At 43.7% G+C, this 20,000-nt stretch overlaps 1 protein-coding gene across 1 annotated transcript in view; it reads right to left on the bottom strand.

Moving 5' to 3' along the window:
* Window positions 1–20,000, bottom strand: part of katnip (katanin interacting protein) — a 55,223-nt gene that overhangs the window by 7,930 nt on the left and 27,293 nt on the right. Inside the window, exons 14-19 of the mRNA XM_030770145.1 lie at window positions 17,214–18,177; window positions 10,550–11,269; window positions 10,122–10,330; window positions 4,546–4,606; window positions 685–862; window positions 144–309 (exon numbers count right to left, since the gene is read on the bottom strand). Coding sequence (XP_030626005.1) covers window positions 144–309; window positions 685–862; window positions 4,546–4,606; window positions 10,122–10,330; window positions 10,550–11,269; window positions 17,214–18,177 — 2,298 coding nt within the window. The remainder of the gene's footprint in view (window positions 1–143; window positions 310–684; window positions 863–4,545; window positions 4,607–10,121; window positions 10,331–10,549; window positions 11,270–17,213; window positions 18,178–20,000) is intronic.

Here is a 20,000-nt window from a genome sequence, read left to right as displayed (position 1 = left end):
ATTCATATTATAATCAGTACTGATCCACACTACTCATATTATAATCAATACTGATCCACACTATTCATATTATAATCAATACTGATCCACACTATTCATATTATAATCAATACTAATGCACACCATTCATACCCTCCCCTTACCCCTCTATAAGAGTCCTCTGGTGATTTGTTGTAGTTCCAGATGCGCAGGCCAGCGATGGGCTGTGACTGGCTGAACTGTATGGTGAGGGTGTGGTCATATCCGGATGTGAATGGGATTAACCACATGTGTTCATCATCTGTAGTGATGTTCTGCCCATCGATCAGCCTATAGAGAGAGATCAGATTATATAGTAGATATCATTCTTTACTATAATACATGATCCATTTGCCTTCTTTATCTTGTCATCTAATATTAACTATTATTAATATACTTTAGGATTTAGAGGTTAATGGAGAAAGTATACTCCATGTCATTCCTCTTTTAATATATTGTTTTGTCTCTGTCTGGGTGCTGCACCTTAAAAACAGAGAGAACCATCTATGGACAGACAGGAAAACAGATGTAGGGAGAGGAGGGTGTGACAGGGAGAGACTGAAGCACAAAAAGGAGAGATTTCAGGAGGAAGAAAGAAAGTGAGAGAGAAATAGAGAGAAAGGAAAGTGTGACTGGTTGAGGAGGAGGAAGATGGACCACACTTACTTGTCCAGGGTTCGCAGGTCATTGTTGTATTCAGGGAGGTCATTTAGGTCCTGCGGTGATGCTGTTACCATGGTAATGTCAAGGGGGACACTCTCGCCCTCTTGACCCACAACCTCCAACCCTGTCAGACCCAGGTAGTGAGGGTCACCCCAGGTCAGACCCAGGGTTAACCTTAGACCTGCACATATGCATACTGTCAAAAATCTACACATCCACGTACATATTTAATTTCACAACATTTGAAATTAGGATCAACCAAGTCAGAATTTTTGCAGCTTCATACAGATGTGTTAACTAAGAAAACTACAGCTTTAGACAGATGTCCTCACCCCCTTTTCAAATGGATTATCTGTCGCATAAGCTTTTTCTGTAGGATTCAAATATTTCAGAATGTTAATCTTTAGTTTTTTAGCTATTACATGCTGGATTTTGGTACATTCTTCATATTACTGTTATCTTGAAAGTTGTCAAAGCTCACTGATATCAACTTTAGATTTTCTAAAGGATGCTATATTTGCCCCCAAAATACAAACGAGTTTAGAGATATTGATTTCTCCTAAATGTAATTCAATCTTATGACTTTCTCCCTCCATCCTGAGAAGACCCCTGCTCCTGCTCTAGGCGCATAGACACAGTGTAACTTCAGAACCATATCCAGGGACAGCAACTGCTCAGCCAACACCTACACAACAACAAAAGCACATGGCTTTCCAAGACAGCAACAAAAGCACATGGCTTTCCAAGACAGCAACAAAAGCACATGGCTTTCCAAGACAACAACAAAAGCACATGGCTTTCCAAGACAACAACAAAAGCGACGTGGCGTTTTGACAAGCGAGAACAGTGGTTCAGTAGAGAACAGTGGTTCAAAAGAGAACAGTGGTTCAGAAGAGAACACTTCCTAACTGGAGAAGCCCAACATGCCTACTGCACCCTCCCTTGGGAATCAGCAGAGGACCATGACACACTCAAGACAGAGATCCTGGCATGGATGGATCTCTCCGCAGTCTCCATTGCCCAGCAGAACTCAGATAAAACTGAAATATTAGTCCTTGGACCCAAGTACTTAAGAAATAAGCTGACGGTCTCACTGCCATTTCATGCACTGCAGGTTAGAATCCTGGGGTTGTGATGGACATTAATTTAACATTTGAAACCCACATTAGTAATATTGCAAGAAAAGCATAGCATATAGCTAATTTTCTTAGCCAAGAGGACTGAGGTGGTGGACCATGGTCATTGAGTGTTTTTGGTGAGTCCAAATGGCTATGCCACCCGCTACTTCTCCCCTCTCTATTTCTTTTTTGGATTATTTTTGGTTAAATGCTGCATTAATTAGGGTTGCCGGTGCTCCAGTGCTACACTCGAATCAGAATCGACATCATTCTAAAACATCTCAACAGAACTCTACCTTATGCTTGGGTTCGCTTAACAACCTTGTCCCCTCCTTTCTTTTGTCTTCTCTTCTCTGTCCCAACACTGGGGTATCCATTCTGAGGTCTACACTGTACCAGTCCCAAGCCTCTGCTCCCAGCATGAGCCATATTGACACCTGTCCATTGTGCCCAGACCTCCTGCAAGCCCCTATTGTGAAGCAGTGGCCCACCTGTGATGCTCTGGACTGTGGAACCAAGACCAACTTGTCCTTTATAGCCACATCATAATCAGTTTTGACTGTTGTAAAGTGAATCATTCTTAGCCATTATACAGTTTGTCTTAAAGACAGAATTGTTGATATGAACACTGCTTAGTGGTCAAATTAATCTGTATCTGATACCACCTAGAACCTGTATATATTAAATCTTTTGTACTGTAAACATGTCAAATACTGATAATAATTTTTTTAAACCATTGAATCTGGTAACCCTGGACTCATTTCATACTGTAATTATCTCCATTCTATGTGCTGGCCAGAGGAGGATAGGTTCCCCCTGTTAAGTCTTGGTTCCTCCCAAGGTTCTTTCCCCCTATTCACTTCCTTAGGGAGTTTTTCTTTGCCACTGTTGCCTTGGAGTTTCTCATTGAGGGCTTAGGCAGTGACCTCTGTAAAGCTACTCAAATAAACTTGAACTTGATTATGCCGCCCGGCATCTACTGTTCCTGCTTTTCAGCAGTGCTGGGATCCCAAAGGAGATCCTAACTGACCAAGGGATACCATTTGTCTCCCAGCTGATGGCAGACTTTCATAGGCTCCTTGGGATGAAACATCTTCGAATCTCGGTGTACCATCCACAGACCGACAGCCTTGTGGAAAGACGTTCAGAAGGATCGTCAAGCGAGTGGTTACTGATGATGGGTGTGGCTGGGGCTTGATGCTGCCTTATGCGCTCTTCAGTGTCCAGAAAGTTCCCCTGATGTGTGTCTGCCCCCTTCTCCAGACTCAGACAGATCTGCCTCCTGTCCAGAGCAGACTGCCAGTAAGCCCAGAGAGAGCGCCCACACCGGCCACACCAGAGCCCCAGGGTCAAGGGTCAAGACCCTGACTGACCGAGGTGGGGTGGGGGTCACACATCCAGATCCCATTCCTCTGTTGTTGGCATGTGTTCTAGAGCCTGTGGAGGAGGTCCATATCGTTGAGGAGCTTGGCACGGCACAGCAACAGGGGCTCAATCCCTTGATATTTTCTTCTCGACCTTTGTCTGAACTCAGGGCATCTAGCATCACATCGACACCTATAGGTGGTCCCCAAGCCAGATGGCACCTTGCACTTCTGCAATTCTGGAAGCTGAACGAGAGGTCATGGTTTGACAGCTTACCCATGCCTCTCTTGGATGGGCTGTTGAAATAGCGAGGTAAGGCAAGATTATTTTTGACTTTTGACTTGACTAAAGGCTATTGGCAGGTAGCCTGGGAGAAGACATATCTTCGGCACTCTGGCAGAACTCCAGCAGTACCAAGTTCTTCCCTTTGGTGTCCATGGGACCCCTGCCCTGTCCCAATGACGGACATCATCCTCTTGCCCACCGAGACTATGGTGCTGCTTACCCGGATTATGTAGTTGTCCACACAGACAACTGGGGTGAACATGTTGTTCAGCCATGTGGGGTGCTTGAAGCAATCCTGACAGCCAATGCAACCAAATGTCACCTAGGCCCGTTTCCCCTGACCGACAACTAAAAAGGAGGTACAGGCTGTCTTGGGGCTGGCAGGATATTATCAGTACTTGTGAGCGCGTCATTTCTCCTCCACAGCCTCACTGCTGTTCAGACCTGACCAAGGAGGGCCAACTGAAGAAGATCCACCGGACACCAGTTGTGGAGGAAGCATTTCAGGCCTTAAAAACTACATTAACATAATGTATGTTAATTGTACGAGGGGCAGCCGTGGTCTAACGGAGGGTTGCCGGTTCGATTCCCAGGCCCAACGTCCATGGCTGTGTGCTTCGGCACTCTGTGTGCCCTTGAGCAAGGCACTTAACCCTAATGCTCCCCGGGCGCAGAGGAATGCTGCCCATTGCTCCTGCGTCCGTTGTGTGTTCACTACTGGTGTGTTGGATGGGTTAAATGCAGAGGACAAATTCACTGCTCACTGTTCACAGTGTGTGTGTGCAATCACTGAAACTTACACTTAACTTAATTAAGTAAGTTAAGGCTGTTCGTAGCACATCAGAATTCAGCAGGCCTTTCCATCTAAACGTGGAAATTCCTCTGAGAGGCCTGGGGGCAGCCCTGTTCTATACCTGCCCCAGAAGCCAAGTCTAAACAAAGTGAAAGACACTATTGCTTGGGTCACCAGATGGTTCCTGACACCCCAGGATTTCTGTTTCTCATCAGCTCCTAGCTAGTCTGAGAGGAGGTCAACAAAACACACAATCTAGTACAGTCACAATGCCTTTCTCACAGAGAGACTGTGGATACTCACATTTCCCTGTGTGAAGTCCTGAGGATCGATCTTCTGATTCTGCCGGATTTGAATGGAATTTCTGATGAACACATCAAAGACAAAAATAATCAACAATTAACAAATCACAAACAAGGCACATTCACATCATTTTAGAAACACTACAAACACACGCATTCACACCATGTCACACACTGTATACACTCACAAATGATATAAAAACAATTTCACATGTGAATTATTCACACACACAAACAAATTTGCACATATATTCCATGCAGGTTTGGGAGGGTTACTGTACAGATTACTAATTACCTGTTTAAAAAGGTACTTCGTAACCTAATCGAAATGATTACTATATTACTCTAATGTAATCTGATTACATTAATCCAAAGGATTATTATATTACACTACGGTAATCTGATTACTTTCCATTAGTTTTGGATTATTCCTCCTTCCCGAGCCATATATACAAATGAGAAGGGAAACAATTTCAATGAAAAACTTTTAACTAAGAGTCTTCTGTAACACCAGGCAAGTCACAAACAGCCATCATATGGACTGACAGTAACTTATCATATGCAGATTCGGTAAATGAAATTAGTGGAATGACAGCGAGTCACTATATATGGGCAGGGAGAGCAAAATTTCTGAAATGAGAGTAAATTACTGGATATGGACAAGGTGAATGGAATTTCAACTATAAATCATAAGATTACGCTGTTTTATCTTAAGAGACAAATTAAGGACATGTATGAGGTATACTCACTGTATATAAATTGTGTGTTTTGCATATAATAAATCAGGCATGTCCTTCTCACTTGATTTTCAGAAAAAAAAATTGTTTTGGTGAACAATCAAAACTTGTCAGCATACACCTGACATTAAAAAAATACAACATAAGAAAAGAAAACATAGTTCGATTTTGGTTTAGTTAAGCCACGGGCTCACTACATGACTTTCAAAGTCGTAAGATTGCTGTACTGTTCACACTACACAACTTGTTATCTTGTAATTGTGAATCTTGAAGTCATTGTGGTTTGCACACTACATGACCGATCAGTGACAAGGGGTCACACATTACAAGATCTTTCACCAGGAGGAATCTCCGATGAGTCTGTCTGATCTGATCTCCAAAACTATGTTTTGTCACGAAAACACACGCGAGAAGTGACACAGGGACTGACGCGATTCCAGATAGACAGATAGATAGACAGACAGACAGACAGACAGACAGATAGACAGACAGACAGACAGACAGACAGATAGCTAGCTAGCTAGATACTTCATTAATCCTGAAGGAAATTTAGGATACAAATATTAGGAAATGTAGATACCATGTGCGAGACATGGATTTTTTTCTTCCAAAAACAGATGTCAGCAAGAAGCGAGCAGTACAAGTTGTTTGCGCTCCAATTTGCAGTGAGAAAATAAGGAGGAAAAAGAAAAGAATGTGTTGATGTTGTACAACTCTTCCCCCAGGTTTACCTTCACCCCGTTTCTTGCGCTCTCATTGGCTGTAGCTTGTCGCCGGACTCACTGGCAGTCACAATACTTTTCACACTACAGGATTTGGGCCCCCTGATAGGTCCAGATATTTAGCCTGATAGATATTTTTCAGGAGTCTGAGAGGCATCGGTGAGTCTCTCGGATGGCGTCTTTGAACAGTTCAAACATAGCGACTGAGAGCCAATTTGCGAGCCCTGAGTGAACGCCGCTTTGCCTCTGATCTGGGGCTTTTGTCGGCGATCTCCAAAACCTGTCGGTGAGTGGAGAATCAGGCCTAAAATCATGTAGTGTGAACTTAGCATTAAAGTGTAATCAGAATAAAACAGAGAGCTGGGCCTTATTGGGATGAAGATCCTGAGGTAGCAATTTTTTCCTCATGGAGAAGATTTATGGAGAAAGGTTGCCGACCCCTGACGCAGACTAACAATGTCAAATGTCAAATGTCAGGGTCAATGAACAGAAACAAGCAGTTTTGCCTAGGGTTTCACGTGGACAATATTAACACTGTTAATCAAGAGCATGATAGTGCACCTTAACTACAGGCTGTGGTTTTTACCTTTCCAGAAGAGCCAGTCACTGACACATGAGTAACTTTCAGTGCTCTACACATTCCTCTCATGTGTGAGTCATACAATTCTTTGGCTTTCTCTGGTGTGTCAAAACATTGACTGTTACTATCATGGGTAAAGTGGAGTAGAGGCCAAACTTGAAGACTTCACTTCTTTGAACTCGGCTTATTCCCCAAACTTTGCACTAAAATCCTCACGGAAAAACACCTGGTACCTGGTATCAGCACAGTACATGTGTGAGAACCAAGTCTCTCAACAGTACCTCTTCAAAGAACTGACAGGGTTTCAGCCCTGCATGTTCTCAGGATTAATCTATGCGACTTTTTCCACCTTCTCTCTTAAACACGATGGCTGTGTCCGAAATGGCATACTACCGTACTACATACTACATACTAGCCTAGTATACACTGCATACTGCGCACTACTCCACACACTAGTATACAGTATGGTACACAATTATGACAACTTTGGTGTAGTGTACTACACGTTTGCTATCGGTTGGGCTATCTGTTCTGTTAAAATCGAACAACACACGACAACCACAAATATGTATCAAAAGTAGCCCTATAAGAAAGCGTATGAAGATTTATTACACCAAAATATGCAGCTGATACATTTATATTCGGAACTGCAGCTGCAGTTGTAGTTGAAGCTGGTTCAGTCGCTGTCCGCCATGTTTTTAAAATTTTTTGACAGTTGGAAATCACCGCGTTGCTTCATGGGATGCAGTAGTCGGCGAAGTGAGCTCGGGATGTATACTAGAAATTTTCGCCAGGGTAGTACATCATCCGGGTAACTGTCGTGTACTGCAAAATTTTTATTTTTCACGTACTGCATACTACATACTACTTTTACGTCATAATTAGTATGCGAGTAGTATGTAGTATGCCATTTCGGACACAGCCGATGTCTTCTTGTAGCTTCAGCGTACATGAACCTCACCGCAGTCATTGAGCCCGTGCTCTACCTCACAAAGGCGTTCACTGTGCCGCTCATAGTAAGATTTCACCTGCCCCACAATAGTGTTCACAGGCGGTAAAAGGCATTTTCACAATCGCTTTTGTGGAGAAAACACACTCTGAGCTAAATGAGTTGTTCTGGTAGATCAGAAGAATCAGCCCTGGAACAGCCGCATCTTCAGCTCCCCTAACTCTGGCATCTTCAGCTCCCCTAACTCTGGCATCTTCAGCTCCCCTAACTCTGGCATCTTCAGCTCCCCTAACTCTGGCATCTTCAGCTCCCCTGACTCTGGCATCTTCAGCTCCCCTAACTCTGGCATCTTCAGCTCCCCTAACTCTGGCATCTTCAGCTCTCCTGACTCTGGCATCTTCAGCTCCCCTAACTCTGGCATCTTCAGCTCCCCTAACTCTGGCATCTTCAGCTCCCCTAACTCTGGCATCGCATCTTCAGCTCCCCTAACTCTGGCATCTTCAGCTCCCCTAACTCTGGCATCTTCAGCTCCCCTAACTCTGGCATCTTCAGCTCCCCTGACTCTGGCATCTTCAGCTCCCCTAACTCTGGCATCTTCAGCTCCCCTGACTCTGGCATCTTCAGCTCCCCTGACTCTGGCATCTTCAGCTCCCCTGACTCTGGCATCTTCAGCTCCCCTAACTCTGGCATCTTCAGCTCCCCTAACTCTGGCATCTTCAGCTCCCCTAACTCTGGCATCGCATCTTCAGCTCCCCTAACTCTGGCATCTTCAGCTCCCCTAACTCTGGCATCTTCAGCTCCCCTAACTCTGGCATCTTCAGCTCCCCTAACTCTGGCATCTTCAGCTCCCCTGACTCTGGCATCTTCAGCTCCCCTAACTCTGGCATCTTCAGCTCCCCTAACTCTGGCATCTTCAGCTCCCCTAACTCTGGCATCTTCAGCTCCCCTAACTCTGGCATCTTCAGCTCCCCTAACTCTGGCATCTTCAGCTCCCCTAACTCTGGCATCGCATCTTCAGCTCCCCTAACTCTGGCATCTTCAGCTCCCCTAACTCTGGCATCTTCAGCTCCCCTAACTCTGGCATCTTCAGCTCCCCTGACTCTGGCATCTTCAGCTCCCCTAACTCTGGCATCTTCAGCTCCCCTGACTCTGGCATCTTCAGCTCCCCTAACTCTGGCATCTTCAGCTCCCCTAACTCTGGCATCTTCAGCTCCCCTGACTCTGGCATCTTCAGCTCCCCTAACTCTGGCATCTTCAGCTCCCCTGACTCTGGCATCTTCAGCTCCCCTAACTCTGGCATCTTCAGCTCCCCTGACTCTGGCATCTTCAGCTCCCCTAACTCTGGCATCTTCAGCTCCCCTAACTCTGGCATCTTCAGCTCCCCTAACTCTGGCATCTTCAGCTCCCCTAACTCTGGCATCTTCAGCTCCCCTGACTCTGGCATCTTCAGCTCCCCTGACTCTGGCATCTTCAGCTCCCCTGACTCTGGCATCTTCAGCTCCCCTAACTCTGGCATCGCATCTTCAGCTCCCCTAACTCTGGCATCTTCAGCTCCCCTAACTCTGGCATCTTCAGCTCCCCTAACTCTGGCATCTTCAGCTCCCCTGACTCTGGCATCTTCAGCTCCCCTAACTCTGGCATCTTCAGCTCCCCTGACTCTGGCATCTTCAGCTCCCCTAACTCTGGCATCTTCAGCTCCCCTAACTCTGGCATCTTCAGCTCCCCTAACTCTGGCATCTTCAGCTCCCCTAACTCTGGCATCTTCAGCTCCCCTAACTCTGGCATCGCATCTTCAGCTCCCCTAACTCTGGCATCTTCAGCTCCCCTAACTCTGGCATCTTCAGCTCCCCTAACTCTGGCATCTTCAGCTCCCCTGACTCTGGCATCTTCAGCTCCCCTAACTCTGGCATCTTCAGCTCCCCTGACTCTGGCATCTTCAGCTCCCCTAACTCTGGCATCTTCAGCTCCCCTAACTCTGGCATCTTCAGCTCCCCTAACTCTGGCATCTTCAGCTCCCCTAACTCTGGCATCTTCAGCTCCCCTAACTCTGGCATCTTCAGCTCCCCTAACTCTGGCATCTTCAGCTCCCCTGACTCTGGCATCTTCAGCTCCCCTAACTCTGGCATCTTCAGCTCCCCTAACTCTGGCATCTTCAGCTCCCCTAACTCTGGCATCGGCTCCTGTTCCTCCTGTTTTACTCCCCTGACGATTCATTTTACTCGCCATTTTGTGGTTTATTAATTTCCCCATATTTGACAGACAACTACAGATGAGTTATCCTGAGTGTGTAGAGGGCAGTGTTTAGAGTCTAAGATTTACAGTATAAATAACTCCACAGTTAACCGGATGGGCCGTCCCAGCTTTATTTGTAAATGTGATAAATCTATAAACGCATTTCTGCTGGTGTCAACCATATTTTCAGAGTGTGTCTGTAATCTGATTACTGTCTTTTTTGTGTAACTAAATAGTTACCTTCTTTTGTACACTACTTATGTACTGAAGCCCAACCCTGATTACACCGCACACATTACACACACATTCCCAGAAATAAACGCATGCACACAAACATACACGTGCTCTCTCTCTCACCGTTGTGTCATCATCCCTGAATCCTGCCTGTGTGAAGGGTCGCTCTTCTCCCTCTCCGTCCGCTGTGCACGGACGCTGGAGCTCCTCCTCCTCTGCTCCAGGATTGGCTGCATCCAGCCCCCCTGTGAACGTGGTATCATAATGTGACATCGCCTCCAGAATGTCGTCGTCTGTGGTGAACAAGATAGTGTCCCCAAACTGGTCCAACACTGAGAGAGACAGAGAAAGACAGAGAAAGAGAAAGTGAGCAATCAACAACACATAAGTGTGCAGAGATAAGGCTTTTTGCTAACGGTAATAAACACTGTTTGTTTATGTGTATGGTTACTGTTTACTTTACTAAAGAGTTTATTAGTTTTGTACAGTACGTGTGTGTACGTGTTTGTATTACTGTATATGTGTCTGTGTATTATTTTATGTGTGTGTACCTCCGCTCAGTGTGCCTGATGCTTTAGCGATTTCGCCCCTGAAAATACATTGCCCATCAAGGAGCATCTCCACCTCTTTGACTCCTCTAAACGAGTGGATCCGTGATTTGTTGTAATTCCAAATGCGAATCATGGCCAGGTGACATGGGAGGCCCAGGTCCAGAGTGATGATGTGGGTGTGTCCAGGTGTGTATGGAGCCAACCACAAGTGCATGTCATCCTGTGTGCGGTTAACTCCATCTATCAAGTTGGTAACCACGCGTGGGTCTTTATTGTATGCTGGCAGTATGTTTATATCTGGGGGGTCAGCGGTGATGTGGCGGGGTGTGATTGGTTCTCCTGTGGAGCCAAAAATCTCCAGGCCGTTCAGGCCCACATAATGACGGTCGCCCCATGTTGACAGAATGTTGATGACGAGTGTTTGTCCACACGGCAGCACTGGGATCTCAAACTCCTCCTCATCCTCTTCCTCAGGCTCGACCGATGGACTGAGGGTGGAGTCAAGGTTAGGGGTGGGGTCAGATGTAGGGTTGAGGCGGGGCTGGCGTTGGAGGAACTCATCAAAAATATCGCCCTCAAGAGCCATGTTTGCGATGCGCCCACGCTGGCGGTGTTTGAACTTTGTCAGTGAATCCCAGGATTCCATCAGGGGGTCATTCTGCTGGCTCCTCCAATCAGCACGTGGCCTTCTGCTGCCCCCGGCAACCAAATGTGACTCGTCTGCACAGAGTTAAATTAAGACACAAAATATTGAGTGGACAACAGAGTACGGCCTCTAAGTAATGTGTGTGACACATGACTGTGGCATCCATATGCTTCTCAGTTATGTAATGTGATGGTAGAGTTGTCTCTCTCTCACACACATGCACGCACACGTACAGACACACGTACAGGTACACAAAATGTATGTACTCGATTTACTGAGTGAGCCATTTAGTAATGAATAGGGGTGTAACGGTACACAGAGGTCACGGTTTGGTTCACACCACAGTTTTGACATCACGGTTTGGTACGAGTTCAGTACAATGGGAAAAAAAACAAAATGCCACGAAACCCCCAAATGCACAAGGCCAAGGTTTCTTTCATTCATTTTGAACAAACAGTAGTGTAAGTTTGTTCCTCCTATGGTGTCATATAGTCCCCCCTGAGGTAGCTGGTACAGCCTGTAGTGCATTAAAGGTGCCATAGAATGGAAATCACGATTTTCCTTGCCCTTTTAAATTCGCTGAGATGAATTTGCTATGGAAACATTGTCAAAGTATGAAAACGTGCATTCTCCTCCTACAGCCGTACGATCTATGTGAAGAAAACAAGCCTTTCTACAGCCGGTTCTGTGTGTGTTTGTGACATCACCACTGCACATGGCCGTCTACAGCAGCATGTAGCCAATCATAGGCTATTGACAGCCAGCATTGCCCTCTATTATTCATTAAGAAATGCAGTTTACTTCTTACTACAATGTACCAGGAGACAAGGACATAAGGTGCTTGAAAATTTATGGCATCATATGTTTGCACCACAATCAGATCCCAAATCTTAGAGAGAACAAACCAACTGTGAGAGAGTGAAATGAGAGACTCATGCTTATGAAATCTGGTTCTGCATTAAGTTCATCAATCTTCGCACAATCTTCTCTGTACGGCTGCACGCACCGAACTGTAGTGTCCGTACTGTGACGGTTTGGGACGAATACACATACTCTTATACCCCTAGTAATTAATATGATGTACGGTTTCCAAACTTCCAGAGAAATGGAAAAATATGCTAGAGACAATATTTGGGACCACAGATTATGTATTAAATAACGCGATGCACTTAAAACGAAAGCTTTGTCACGTAAGAATTAGTAACTGAGATCCTTTGTCATTAGAGCCACAATTATATTAAAAATTCAGAAACACTATAAAAACCTAGGACAGCATCTTGGCATTTTGAGAAATGTAACCAGACTGACTAATCTGTACTCCTGCTCCTCCACGTGGAACACTGATTCTCATCACAGCGATGGGCTCCTTACTCATGTCCCGCCCCTAACCACTCCCATTCAGCATAGATAGGCTGACATGAACATCTTTGGCTATGTTTGGGTATAATCCAGAAACAGGACAAAATCAAATATAATCTTGATTCAGTTTAGTTGCCCATTTATTTAAATGTTCTCACAGAGTTAATGAGTAATATCAACAGAGCAGGCTGCTACACACACACACACACACACACACACCGACGCAGACAGACAATTTTTCAATGAGTGGGACTGGGTGAGTACCATCAGGCTAGAGTAAAGTCTGAACTCCAGACTGCTGAGTGGACATCAGGAAAATCCTGCTCACATGTATTTAAACCCAGTTTCCAGAAAGCTCTTTCTAAAATGTAAACTGGTCAACTAAACACACACCCCTACAGCTGGACGTGCATCCAAAACCCCAAAAAAGAAACAAAAAATCTAATTCACACAAAGGCATATTTGGTAGTTTTCTACAAAGTTTAATGAAGGTGATTTAAAAACAAGTTTTTTACTTATGGATTTAAAGATTTTAAATATCTGTAGAACATTAAATGCATGTTAATTGTACACTGTTAACTATGTGTTCACATCTCTGTTAGTGGTGTAACTGAACGGAATTTCATCAATCTCAATGCCGTTTCTAGTCATTTCAATAACATTCAAATTCTGTATCCAAATGGAATCCACCTCCAAAAGTGAATCAACCGTCACTTTAATTAACCATCATTTTAATTAACCATCACTTTAATTAACCATCACTTTAATTAACCCTCTGTTCTCAGCTCAGTGCAGAACTGCCTTTCCCACTTTATGAGTCACACTCCTTACACTGCTAAGCTAACTATGCTAAAACACTCCAGACTAGAACCCCTTAATTCACTACACCAGTGTGTTTGTCTTTGTACCAGTTGATTACCAACACAGTGCTGGTTTTGGTGAACTTATTGAGTTATTAAACTGAGTTATTGAGTTATTACCCTGAGCATTGACAGATTGGACTATGCTATGCTAAACTAGGCTACTGTTTGGTAGCTGTGTGTTGTCACAGGGATTAACAGTGTAAATGGGATTACAGAATGGCCTGACGAGGCGAGCAGTTAGCATGCTAATCTCTTGGTTTCAAACCAAAACACAACAAACCCTAACGCCACTAAATGACTGTTCCTCCAAAACCTTAACGGACTGAGTTCAGACCACAGAGACACAGACACAGAGAGACAGAGACAGAGAGACACAGACAGAGAGAGTGTAAGACAGAGAGACACAGACAGAGAGACACAGACACAGAGAGTGTAAGACAGAGAGACACACACAGAGAGACACAGACAGAGAGAGAGAGTGTAAGACAGAGAGACACACACAGAGAGACACAGACAGACAAAGAGACACAGACAGACAAAGAGAGTGTTAGACAGAGAGACACAGACAGAGAGAGTGTAAGACAGAGAGACACAGACAGACAAAGAGACACAGACAGACAAAGAGAGTGTTAGACAGAGAGACACAGACAGAGAGTGTAAGACAGAGAGACACAGACAGACAAAGAGACACAGACAGACAAAGAGAGTGTTAGACAGAGAGACACAGACAGAGAGAGTGTAAGACAGAGAGACACAGACAGACAAAGAGACACAGACAGACAAAGAGAGTGTTAGACAGAGAGACACAGACAGAGAGAGTGTAAGACAGACAGAGAGAGTGTAAGACAGAGAGACACAGACAGACAAAGAGAGTGTTAGACAGAGAGACACAGACAGAGAGAGTGTAAGACAGACAGAGAGACACAGACAGACAAAGAGACACAAACAGAGAGAGTGTAAAACAGAGAGACACAGACAGAGAGAGTGTAAAACAGAGAGACACAGACAGAGAGACACAGACAGACAGAGAGAGTGTAAGACAGAGAGACACAGACAGAGAGACACAGACAGAGAGAGTGTAAGACAGAGAGACACAGACAGAGAGAGTGTAAGACAGAGAGACACAGACAGAGAAAGAGACACAGACAGAGAGAGTGTAAAACAGAGAGACACAGACAGACAGAGAGAGTGTAAGACAGAGAGACACACACACAGAGACACAGACGGAGAGAGTGTAAGACAGAGAGACACAGACAGAGAGACACAGACAGAGAAAGAGACACAGACAGAGAGAGTGTAAAACAGAGAGACACAGACAGACAGAGAGACACAGACAGAGAGAGTGTAAGACAGAGAGACACAGACAGACAGAGAGAGTGTAAGACAGAGAGACACAGACAGAGAGACACAGACAGACAGAGAAAGAGTAAGACAGAGAGACACAGACAGCAGCTATAAATAAGAGATTGCAGACATAATGATAAAGAGTATAAATTTAAGAGATAATAAACCAGGGCCTAAAACATGGTTCACACACTCACAAATAGAGACTGATTTTCACAGGAGGAATTCGCTTTACTCCAGTTAAACATCACCCAGTCTAGAGAAAGCAGATTTCGCTTCACTCCAGTTAAACATCACCCAGTCTAGAGAAAGCAGTTTAATCCCTAAGACATAAGAAACTTTATTGTCACTGTACGGCTGTGCAAGACAACAATACAACGAAATTAACCCTTAAATGACTTTCTGTTCCCAATTCTCACTCTACACTGAGTTTCTAAAGTGTTAGGCTGTATAACATTAATCAGAGTGTATAATTACAGTTTGAGTGTATTTATCTGTGTAACTTTAATCAGAGTGTATAATTAAAGTTTGAGTGCATTTATCTGTGTAATGTTAATCAGAGTGTATAATTGAAGTTTGAGTGCATTTATGTGTGTAACATTAATCAGAGTGTATAATTACAGTTTGAGTGCATTTATCTGTGTAACATTAATCAGAGTGTATAATTACAGTTTGATTGTATTTATCAGTGTAACATTAATCAGAGTGTATAATTAAAGTTTGAGTGCATTTATCTGTGTAATGTTAATCAGAGTGTATAATTGAAGTTTGAGTGCATTTATGTGTGTAACATTAATCAGAGTGTATAATTACAGTTTGAGTGTATTTATCTGTGTAATGTTAATCAGAGTGTATAATTGAAGTTTGAGTGCATTTATGTGTGTAACATTAATCAGAGTGTATAATTAAAGTTTGAGTGCATTTATCTGTGTAATGTTAATCAGAGTGTATAATTGAAGTTTGAGTGCATTTATGTGTGTAACATTAATCAGAGTGTATAATTACAGTTTGAGCGCATTTATCTGTGTAACATTAATCAGAGTGTATAATTACAGTTTGAGTGTATTTATCTGTGTAATGTTAATCAGAGTGTATAATTACAGTTTGAGTGCATTTATCTGTGTAACATTAATCAGAGTGTATAATTACAATTTGATTGTATTTATCAGTGTAACATTAATCAGAGTGTATAATTAAAGTTTGAGTGCATTTATCTGTGTAATGTTAATCAGAGTGTATAATTAAAGTTTGAGTGTATTTATCTGTGAAACATTAATCAGAGTGTATAATTAAAGTTTGAGTGTATTTATGTGTGTAACATTAATCAGAGTGTATAATTAAAGTTTGAGTGCATTTATCTGTGTAACTTTAATCAGAGTGTATAATTACAGTTTGATTGTATTTATCTGTGTAACATTAATCAGAGTGTATAATTACAGTTTGAGTGTATTTATGTGTGTAACATTATTCAGAGTGTATAATTACAGTTTGAGTGTATTTATCTGTGTATTGTTAATCAGAGTGTATAATTAAAGTTTGAGTGTATTTATCTGTGTAACATTAATCAGAGTGTATAATTACAGTTTGAGTGCATTTATCTGTGTAACTTTAATCAGAGTGTATAATTACAGTTTGATTGTATTTATCTGTGTAATGTTAATCAGAGTGTATAATTACAGTTTGAGTGTATTTATGTGTGTAACATTAATCAGAGTGTATAATTACAGTTTGAGTGTATTTATCTGTGTATTGTTAATCAGAGTGTATAATTAAAGTTTGAGTGTATTTATCTGTGTAACATTAATCAGAGTGTATAATTACAGTTTGAGTGTATTTATCTGTGTAACTTTAATCAGAGTGTATAATTACAGTTTGATTGTATTTATGTGTGTAACATTAATCAGAGTGTATAATTAAAGTTTGAGTGCATTTATCTGTGTAACATTAATCAGAGTGTATAATTACAGTTTGAGTGTATTTATCTGTGTAACATTAATCAGAGTGCATAATTACAGTTTGAGTGTATTTATCTGTGTAACATTAATCAGAGTGCATAATTAAAGTTTGAGTGTATTTAACTGTGTAACTTTAATCAGAGTGTATAATTAAAGTTTGAGTGTATTTATCTGTGTAACTTTAATCAGAGTGTATAATTAAAGTTTGAGTGCATTTATCTGTGTAACATTAATCAGAGTGTATAATTGAAGTTTGAGTGCATTTATCTGTGTAACTTTAATCAGAGTGTATAATTAAAGTTTGAGTGTATTTATCTGTGTAACTTTAATCAGAGTGTATAATTACAGTTTGAGTGTATTTATCTGTGTAACTTTAATCAGAGTGTATAATTGAAGTTTGAGTGTATTTATCTGTGTAACATTAATCAGAGTGTATAATTACAGTTTGAGTGCATTTAACTGTGTGTGAGTGTGTGTCTGTGCAGAGGGATCTGTACCTGCTGCAACGAGACTGTTGGTTCCGTCCAGGCTTGGGTTGGGACTTTGTCTGGTTCTGTTTCGAGCTGAGCCTCTTCTGCCACTGATGGGTCGTTCTACTCTCTCACCCAGTGAGTCCAGCAGGTCTGAGTCCATATCCAAATGTTCTGTTTTGCGTTCTGATCCTCCATCCAAACCTAGCTCTGGGTCAGTTTCCAAGGAGTCGGCGCTGAACTCCGCAGACGTTTCTCTCTGGGTGTTTTCAATTGGCGCCTCCCGATGGGTGGTACCAGATTCTCTTTGTGTGTTGTTAACTGCCACCCCCTGATGGCCATGGGTGGTACCAGATCGACAGACCTGACCAGGGTTACAGGGCAGTTCAGATAGGACAGAGGATTTGGGTTCCATTGCATTTTGAGGAACCAACCACAAGGGACGCTCCTTCTCCTTGCCCTGGCCCCGCCCCTCCTGCTCCGCCCCATCCGGATCTGCACGACTGATTGGTTGAAGCCACTGTGGTGTGCGACAGGAAGAGGGCTGTGTGGTAACCGTCTGTTCCGTCTCTTTAATCTGTCCAGTGGACTGAGCAGGAGACATGGAGACGTCCAGAGGAGGTGAGTCTCTGTCTGACGAGTCTTTCTGCATCAGGACCCTGGGCACATAGCCGCTGGGGCCAGTGGAGAGAGGGACGCTGTTCGCTTTTCTTCCCTGTCTGCTCTCGTTTGTTTCTTCTTCTGTGTGGGCGGAGCTTAGCTCTGATAGGCTTGAGCTGACCAATGGGCTTCCAGTATCACGACAGCGATGAGGACTGCTGGCCTGCAGGCAGGAGTCAGGGCTAGGAGTGGTGCATTCTGGGAGTTGCTGGAGGTTTATGGTGGTGCTGTAGTCAAAGACTTGGTTTCCACAGCCTTTCTCCAACTGGCCTTCATAAACCAGTGTACTGTTTACATACAGCCTTATGTCACGAACACACACATCTAGATCCTACAACACACATATATGCACACAAAGGTAGCTCAGTTACACACACACATATACATATACACACAAAGGTTAGACACACACAGCCCTTCTGCAACTGCAGTCGTAAATCACCAGGACAGACAAGACACACTAATCCAAGACACACACAGACACACACACCACCAACACACACACACACACACTCATGCATGCAGGCGCACATGAACACATAAACACTCACACACACTGTTGTGACTTATTTTAGCTAAAGACAGTTCCTAAGTCTAAAAATGGCTTATAAAGACATGATAAAAAATTATATTTACAGTATTTACAGGTGTTTATACAAGAAATTTAGCAGTTATTGAAACGACATAAAAATGCTGACATAGTTAGTGGGAAATGTATTTCAGCTGGTTTGCATTTATAGACACTCTTATTATAGACATTTCTAGACATTTCTAGACTCTTATTTTGAAGAGAGTTTGAGTTAGAGTTTGTTTTTTCTTGCGGCGTTAATACTATATAAAAAAGCTTGTGGTGTGTGGATGCATGAGTCTGCTCATTAAATTCGTTTTCTGTACCATGTAGTCAGTCAGCATGTGTGTTGGGAGAACACACTCATGTGGTCATTATTCAAAGCTTCCCCTACACAACACACACAAACCCACTCAACACCAACACACTCACTCATGCATGCATGTGCACATAAACACACAAACACACTCGCGCTCAGACTCACACTCAGACTCACGCTCAGACTCACGCTCAGACTCACACTCAGACTCACACTCAGACTCACACTCAGACTCAGACTCACACTCAGACTCACACTCAGACTCACGCTCACACTCAGACTCACACTCAGACTCACACTCAGACTCACACTCAGACTCACACTCAGACTCACACTCACGTTCACACTCAGACTCACGCTCAGACTCACGCTCACACTCAGACTCACACTCAGACTCACGCTCACACTCAGACTCACGCTCAGACTCACGCTCAGACTCACGCTCAGACTCACGCTCAGACTCACGCTCACGCTCACACTCAGACTCACACTCAGACTCACGCTCAGACTCACGCTCAGACTCACGCTCAGACTCACGCTCAGACTCACGCTCACGCTCACACTCAGACTCACACACACGCTCAGACTCACGCTCAGACTCACGCTCAGACTCACGCTCACACTCAGACTCACACTGACACTCACGCTCACACTCAGACTCACACTCAGACTCACGCTCAGACTCACGCTCAGACTCACGCTCAGACTCACGCTCACACTCACACTCAGACTCACGCTCAGACTCACGCTCAGACTCACGCTCAGACTCACGCTCAGACTCACGCTCAGACTCACGCTCTGACTCAGACTCACACTCAGACTCACACTCACACTCAGACTCACGTTCACACTCAGACTCACGCTCACACTCAGACTCACGCTCACACTCAGACTCACGCTCACACTCAGACTCACACTCACACTCACGCTCAGACTCACGCTCAGACTCACGCTCACACTCAGACTCACGCTCAGACTCACACTCACGCACACACTCACGCTCAGACTCACGCTCACACTCAGACTCACGCTCACACTCACACTCACACACACACTCACACACACACTCAGACTCACGCACACACTCGCGCTCACACAAACACATTTGCCTCTTCTCTTGTTCTAAATTGTCCAGAGTTTCCACTGGGTTTAGATCCCCTACACAATTTAACACTGGTTTATACAGATACAGCCAAAAAACAACACAAACAAACACTAACACATTCACAACCAAATACTAACACAATCACAACCATACACTAACAGC

Source organism: Chanos chanos, chromosome 3 (genome assembly GCF_902362185.1).
Source record: "Chanos chanos chromosome 3, fChaCha1.1, whole genome shotgun sequence".
NCBI lineage: Eukaryota > Metazoa > Chordata > Actinopteri > Gonorynchiformes > Chanidae > Chanos > Chanos chanos.
This window is presented reverse-complemented; position numbering and strand designations above follow the sequence as displayed.